At 50.6% G+C, this 7,534-nt stretch overlaps 3 protein-coding genes across 3 annotated transcripts; 1 reads left to right on the forward strand and 2 right to left on the reverse strand.

Moving 5' to 3' along the window:
• Positions 1–610: 610 nt before the first annotated feature.
• Positions 611–1,747, reverse strand: RECA (recombination protein RecA; the record flags this gene model as incomplete). Its single annotated transcript, XM_005853505.1, has 1 exon — positions 611–1,747. The coding sequence occupies one exon, from the start codon at positions 1,745–1,747 to the stop codon at positions 611–613; it is 1,137 nt and encodes a 378-aa protein (XP_005853567.1).
• A 2,011-nt stretch (positions 1,748–3,758) lies between these two features.
• Positions 3,759–4,593, reverse strand: NGA_0494900 (thioredoxin 1). Its single transcript, XM_005853504.1, has 2 exons — positions 4,231–4,593; positions 3,759–4,086 (listed from the first exon to the last, which is right to left on the reverse strand). The coding sequence occupies exons 1-2, from the start codon at positions 4,560–4,562 to the stop codon at positions 3,843–3,845; spliced, it is 576 nt and encodes a 191-aa protein (XP_005853566.1). The 5' UTR covers positions 4,563–4,593; the 3' UTR covers positions 3,759–3,842.
• An 806-nt stretch (positions 4,594–5,399) lies between these two features.
• NGA_0494800 (uncharacterized protein) lies at positions 5,400–6,803 on the forward strand. The gene is made up of 4 exons (XM_005853503.1): positions 5,400–5,420; positions 5,510–5,607; positions 5,830–5,958; positions 6,112–6,803. Exons 2-4 carry the CDS (start codon positions 5,530–5,532, stop codon positions 6,691–6,693), a joined length of 789 nt encoding a protein of 262 aa, XP_005853565.1. The 5' UTR covers positions 5,400–5,420; positions 5,510–5,529; the 3' UTR covers positions 6,694–6,803.
• The last annotated feature ends 731 nt before the right edge of the window (positions 6,804–7,534 follow it).

The raw sequence follows: 7,534 nt of genomic DNA on the forward strand, positions 1-7,534 counted from the left end.
TCAAGTCAGGTAAAGAGTAGAGTTCGCTGTGTTCGAAAAACTAGAGAGGTTGCGGTGTTTTAAATACCTACTTAAGAGTCCGTTCTTGCTTTTATCTTTCCTCCCGCTCGTTTTCCGCGAGCCTGACACCCATCCATTCGTCCTCGTCAGAATATTTGGAAACATACTTGCTTTATTTGGGCTCCTCAGAATCATATGGAACATATTGGTTTTAGACAGATAACTTCGTATAGAGCAAGACCTTTTTTAACAGTGCTGTGTCGTGGTTTCTTCTGCATATCCTGGACTGAGAGCTGATGAGAGCGACTATCAAATCTCGTAACTACCTTCATTCGGTCAAGGCAACCGTTATCAAGTCGGTACAGCATTGTTTTTCCTTCCACAGCCGCCATCTCCCCTCTGAAACAACAAGTATCATCCCGCGCCGAGTCCCAAGCATGGTTTAAGATGGGAGCGAGCATTATTCTTTGTCACACGCCACAGACGTTAACGTTAGCACCCTCCTCCACTGGGGCTCGGCCCACAAGCCATACATCCAAGCAAAGAACATGTTGCTCTCCTGTGGCTCACTGTTCTCTCAATTGCATCCACTCCGGCCTCTTCTGCCCCGCTACCCCGTCCCTCCTTCCCTCTTTCCCCTTCCTGCGTCGGAGCCCGTCAGCGCTGCCTCTGCTTGTGCATTGCCGATCTCGCCGGTGAGATAATCGATATCTAGATCCACGCCGTCGCCTCCTCCACCTCCTCCCCCACTCGTCCATGCGGGCACATGGATCGAAGCCCGACGCAAAGGCTCTTCGATTTCCGCCTGTTCTTTTCCCCGGTCGACGTGCTCTGAGATCGAGGGATTATCCTCCCTTCCTTGCAGGGGTGCAACCATCGTCGTCCCTGCTTGTCCATCCGCGGCCAGTGCTCCTCCTTGTTCTTTTACCCTCTCTCCTTCCTTCGTCGCTCCTGACCTGTCATGCTCTGTTCCGTTCACGAGGTCCACCTCCACTGCCCCAGACGGGGTCGCCAGCATGTTTCTTACCACGCCTACCCGGATGTACCGGGGCTGCCCTCGGCGCTTGCGAAACAGCGAATGGTCGTCGTCCGAGCTTCGACAAGACACCCCACCCCTTTTCCGTCCCGCCCGTCCACTCCATTCTCCACGATCCAGCGGATCGATCTCCTCGCATCGCAACCGAAGCGAGGGGAAGCTGGCCCATACCTCGGTCCTTCCTTCCTCCCTTGCCTCCCTCGCGTCCCGAAGGTCGGGCATCCCATGGGCCCGCCCCAGCCACAGAAGCAGGCATCGAGATCGGGACAGGGCCTGGTTCAGTCTCACCCATTGCGACATGGCTGTTGGAAGCTTTTGAACGCCGGTCATCTGCAACCTCCGGGTAGGGTAAGGCGCCAAAGTCCCGTCCATGACCACGCAATCCACCACCCGGGATGCGACGAGGCGAGTGCCCATCTCCAATGCTTCCTCCCAGGTATTTGGCTGTCCGATATAGAGGTTCTCCACATCCACCTTGAGTGCACGGAGATGTTCCAGGTCGAGGGCGATGTGGTGGTTGACAAGCACGGCAGTGCCTCCTTCTCCCTGGGCCCTTCCCATCATGTAAAGCGCCATTGCCGTAACGTCCGCATCATCGCGGCCGCAGAGCTCTACCAAATGCCCGCGGGGCAGCCCACCAATACCTAGTGCTTGATCGAGGGCAAAGATCCCTGTTGAAATCACGTCGGCGGGCTCTTGGTCACATTTCATGTCTCCAAGTCGGACCAGGGAACGATTTCCATATTCTTTTCGTACGCCCTCGATAACTGAGGCCAGACATCTTGTCTGTTCCGAGGTGGAAAAATGGGAGCGCATGTTTACAAGGCAGGTTGCGAAAACCACGTTGAAACGACAAAGGGATGACCGCACCGTAAAGTGCAGGGCGCAATGGGCCTCCAGGACCTTCTGATGCCTGACGAGACGCATACACGGGCGCGGCAGTCGGAAAAACACTTCGCCCAACCGGGCGATCATTTGCGTAGACACCTTTTTCTGGCAAGGCAATCACTGCGTGAACTTCATACTTATCAAAAGCTCAAAGCTCCATGCTGGTATGACGCGTAATACTGGCTTTCCAGACCCCGGATGAGACGGCACAATGTTGAGTCTATGTCGTACAAAAGTCGATCTATTAGCCGTCTTTGTGACCTTATTTGCATCCATTTTTTTCCTGCTAGGAGCAGAGGATCTCTTTGACGTCAGCTTTGAGTTTCATTACGAAAACATAAGTGAAATAAGTACTCCCATCGGTAAATCATACCCGAGATGAGTCTTCAACAATTCCAAGCGGCTTACAAATAGGACTTCCCTCCTAAAATCCCAGAAAGGTCGAGATGGACAGGAAAATTGTCTGTGAACACTCAAATTATTTCTCTGGGATATAAGAAATAAGTGAACGAATTAAAGTCGCCCGAAAACCAGGGCCAGGAGTTCGGGCGCGTATGCCGTCACGTTAACCCTCCCGGGCACGATCAGTGCTTCAAAAAGCAAAGTGTCAGATTCGGGAAAACTTCAGAACGACATTCAAACAGAACGTTGGGGTTTAATTACATGCTGGCACTGACAATGAAGGGATTTTTCTTTTTTTTATGCAGGAAAAAAGACGGCTACATTTCACCAGGGTCTGCCTTGTGGGCCGTGGGCAGATTGCCTGGTGATTCCACAACAATACGCGCCCGACCTCCTTTCTAACTTTACTTATTACTTTCTATTCTTTCCGCATGCTTTTAGGCCACTCGCGTACCCGATCTCGTCGTAGCTATCATTATCAATGGATAGTGGTGGCCTATATGAAGACTTAGATATTCCCCCTGCGGTGGTAGCTACACAAGAATTGGAAGCGCGCTTAGATGCCGCCTACTCCCGCATCGCGACGCTGGAACAAAAAGCGGCTCTGGTAGGAAAAGAATGCGTAACTTTACGGAAGGAAAATGACGTGCTTCGAGTTAATATCTCATCGCTTTATAAAACGGCCAAGCGGGAATTGGAAAGGAAAGAGACAGAAGTAATCAAATTGAGAGAACAGGTGCAATCATGGCAGGGAGGAGGAAGACGAGGAGGGGAAGGTAAAGAAGCACATGGCGATGATACAAGTGGATGTGAAAGAGGAGAAGGAGGAAGGGAAGGAGGATGGCAAGAAGACCCAATGGGAGAAGAAGGAGTTGGGAGGGACGAAAGGAAGAGAGGGACGCGGGTGTGGAGATGACACATTGCTTTAAAGTTCGAAAAAGAAAAAAGCCTTCGGGGCTTGCCGTCACATGGTCTGTTTCTCCCAAGGCTATCATGTCCGCTCTTCATTCTCTCAAACTTACAATTCATTAGCAGCATAATGGCTACGTCAGATCAGCAGAGAGAAAAGCTGAACCTCAAAGGACACCCGGGACAGATCCCGGCGTGCTCGCCCTGCTCTTACACGCACGTCGCATCAATTTAGGGAAGGAATGCGTGAGGCAAAAGAATGTACGTTACGCAATCTCTCTGGGGAATATTTGGGGTGGTCGTCGCAAAAGAGGGGGAGTGCCCGGCTCCATGCGGAGAGACTGGCAGCGCTATAGAGAAAGGCCGCCCGGGATAAGTTCTCTGGGAACTTTGTCGCGACAGAAAGGCGCATGTCAAGGTCATGATGCGGACTTTTCCAGCAGCGTCGTTGAAGCTGCCTTGTGGGGAGAGAAGGTGAAAGAGAGGGAGGAAGCAGGAGGAAAGAAAAACAAGCAAATTTCAACACGCACGCCAGTGTACTTTTCCCTCCAGCCGCTCCTTAAGATCACATTCTGTCAATTCTTCCACCACAGTCTTTCCTTTCTGACTACTTCTTCTTCTTGTTCTCCTCGTTCGTCTCCCTGACTTCTCCTTTCACCACCGCGGCACACATCGCCTTCACCAACCCTTCAAGCTTGATTTTGTTGCACCCTGAAAACCGCACTTCTTCGATTTGATCCCCCACTATCCTCAGAAAGACGAAGGTCGGCATGGACCGGACTTTGTAGGTAAGCGCAACGTCGTCGGCTTCGTCAATATCCACCTTCACGAAACAGGCATCATATTGCTGACTGCAAAGAGGGAGGTGAAGGGAAAGGCAGGAAGTGGAAGCGGACGATAGGTGAGAGGATCACCAGAGAGTGTTATAGGCAATATGAATGTGGATGAGGGCCGTTCCATTGTTTTTGGGACGAAATTTTCTCACACTTCCTCACCTCAACTCCTCAAATAAAGGCGCTATAGTCCGGCAAGGTCCACACCAGCCCGCCGTAAAATCGATCACAACCGGTACACCAGCTCCCATCGCCTCCCTTTTAATCCTTTCCAAATGTGCAGCGTCAGTGATGTGAACAATGGAGGGGTCGACCCACTTGCGTTCGACCACAGCAGGGGGCGGTGGCAACTCGGCAAGCGCCTTCTCCTCGGGCGAGAGCGTCTTGAGGACGTTCGTTTTGAACCATGCCACGCCAATCCGGAAGAGAATGAAAAGGAAGGGGACGAGGGCTTGGAGGGGAATACAAAGCGGTCCGATGCAGATGTTTGTCATGCTCCTATTAAAACAAAAGAGTCCCTGTCTGCGTTCGAGGAAGGGAATGAGAAGTCGTGTTAGAGCGTGTGGAAAGTGTATGCGATGTAAACCCCGTTTGTGAAATAGGCTATCCATAGGCACGAATACCATGTGCAGAGGATTTACTCATTGATTAGAGGGTGAATCGGGCTTGGCGTGCGGTGAGAAACAGTAATTAGGAAGAAAAAGGTTTTTCAAGCAGGAGGGTGAAGGAACAGCAGCGAGAGTCTACACGTCAGGTGTAAGTTTTATTCCAAAATCAAGGAGCGACTATTACGCCTTGCCCCAATTGCAGGAAATCCAAGTGCATATTGCAACCTTTTCGTTTGTTTATAAAACATAAAATGGGATTTGTTGGGCTGTCATTTGCTTTGTATGTACATGCATCGCAAAACGTCAAGACTCTCGTTGACGAGCAAGGGTGACGAGCCGATAAGCAAAATAAAAAAATATCGACTGACAGCAGCTTTGTACCGTTTTTCACGCTCTTTTCATCTTACATCGTGACGAATAGGACTCTTAGGTTTTGTGCGGGCCCGGCGCTGCTTTCTGAGGATAGGAGGATCTCAGTGTAGTAGGTATCAATTGATCTAAGGGGATCGGCCAAGCGATTTTTACACTTTACCCCGCTTGAACACGCACACTTAACGTCATACATCGCCCCTTCATGGACAAGCCGTCAACCTCTCTCCATCTTGCCATCCCGGACCCCGAAGAAGCCGCTTTCCTTCCCGTGGATGTTCACGTGGTACCCAAACGCGCTTCGCATCTGCCGACTTCCTCCCATACCTCGAGTACCAATGGGGCCCTGGCATTCGGCTCCGTCCATCCCCCACGGTACTTGCGTGCACCAAAAGGAGAAATCGACTATGCATCCGCCATGCCGGACGAGGTCCTGCACCGGATCCTCACCTTTGTCGATATAGACACAGGCGTGGCTAGCACGATGTCGTCTCAACGGTGGCGGCCTTTGTTCGATGAACGGATCTGCCAAGCCCACTGCGAACGCATTTACCTAGACCAGGTAAGATGTTCACGTTGAATAGGCTGCACGTAGGGGAGCCCGTTGTAATGTTGGGCGTTTGCGATGGTCAAGCGTGTTTGGAGAAAAGGGAGGAAGGGGAAAAAAGAATGGACGGAAGGAAAGTCTTTTACACGTGGACCAAGCACCCTCTCCCACCATAGACCGTCGTACGAGTGTAGACACACTGACCCCTCCTGTCTCCTGTTCTTGCGAAACCCTCAGGCCCATGTAAAGCGACTGAACCCTGCGCGTTTCCAAGGGAGTTGGAAAGCCATGCTCCAAACACGGCCCCGCGTCAGGACGAATGGATTCTACTTCCTCCTCTCCAGCTACATTAAAAAACCTATCAAGGTCAGTGGTGAAGTGGATGCATGACTCTCTGCCTGAATAATGATTTTGCTTGATTTCGGCATGCCAGAGCCCTCTACATGTCGTCTCCCCCTTCCTCCCTCCCAACCTGGCCCTTCTTTCTTCCATCCTTTCTCCTTGGGTACCGCTCAGGACATGTGGACAGAAATCACTCCAGGCACCATCTTGGAAGTCCGTTACTACCGTTACCTCCGCTTTCTACCGGGCGGTCGACTAGTCTACGCACTCCTCTACCTTCCTCCTCCCGAAGCAGTGAGTCTCTTCAAGGAATACGAGGCGCACGTATCCAACCTCCCTCCCTCTACCTTGACTTCCACTTCCTCTTCTTCGGCTTTGCGGGGCTGGGGCCCGCCAAGGAGGGACAGAATCAGAGAAAATGGTCGTACCGCAAGCATCAACACCACGGGGAACCCTCCGATCAGCGCCAATAGCAAGAAGAAAGAGTTGAATGAAGGTCTTTTCTGGATTCACAAAGGCGCAGTTATCTGTGAGATACAAACTCCGTATTCCCGCATCCATTTCCAGTTCAAAATTTCGGCGAGGGAGGGGGGACTCGAAGGAGGGAGGGAGGGAGGACACGAGGGAGGAAGGGGAAATTTTACCGCGTTGATGATGGAAGAGCATACGAGTGTCGCACTCAATGACTCAACGGGAACACCCATACCGCATAAGCCCGCGTATGCTCCTTTGTTGTTTTACAAGGTCCCCGTGTGGTAAGGGAATGTACAGAAGGTGGGGTGCACGGAGGAAAGGCCTGTAGATTGAACACTCGTAACCAATGAGTTATTGTGCAGGTCTCTATGTACCAAACATTGAGATATCATGATGCAGCGCCTATGTGGCGAGAGCTTTCGCAGAAACCTCCATGATGTAAAATTTAAGAAATATGTGCAACAATACTGAACAATGGGAGGAACAGTATACCACATTGCGTCGCGAATGCGCAGTAACGTTTTCCGCCGGTTTCATGACTGATGTAATTCATTTCACCGTTAGAAGTGAGGTTTCCATCTGGCCGATGCGCGTTCTGAAGTTTTTACGACAGCCAGCGTGCCTCATCTCCAAAGTTGAAAATTTAAAATTCAAAAATCCTCGCCATTGCCACGCAAACGGCCGCTAGGCAACGGTGCACGAAAACCCTGCTTTTTCAAAAAAACTTAATAGCAAGCCATGTGCTAGCACACAATAATATAAATATGCTTAAATGATTAATCCTTTTAGAAAAAGTTTTGCCCATAGGACTGCTCACACGCTTTTATCGCAAGTTTGCTGTGGGAATATTCTCTTCCCCGTACATGAGACTACTCAATGAGAAACCCCTCAATTTAAAGTAAGAGCAATAACGTTTGTCAATAATAGCAAGTATTGCTTATGTTGAACCAGTATTCTCAGATCTTATTGATCCCAAATTATCATGTACGGATGTGAAGTGACCCTGCACATAGCCGTTTGGGCCCTTGTTTTGCGCAGATACGACAAAGAAGTCTGCAAGGAGCTAAGTTGACGGACTGCGAGGAAGACAATTGTAGGAAAGATAGGGCCAAGAGTAAGCCACTTT

This window comes from Nannochloropsis gaditana (genome assembly GCF_000240725.1).
Source record: "Nannochloropsis gaditana CCMP526 unplaced genomic scaffold scaffold859, whole genome shotgun sequence".
In the NCBI taxonomy this organism is placed as follows: domain Eukaryota; class Eustigmatophyceae; order Eustigmatales; family Monodopsidaceae; genus Microchloropsis; species Microchloropsis gaditana.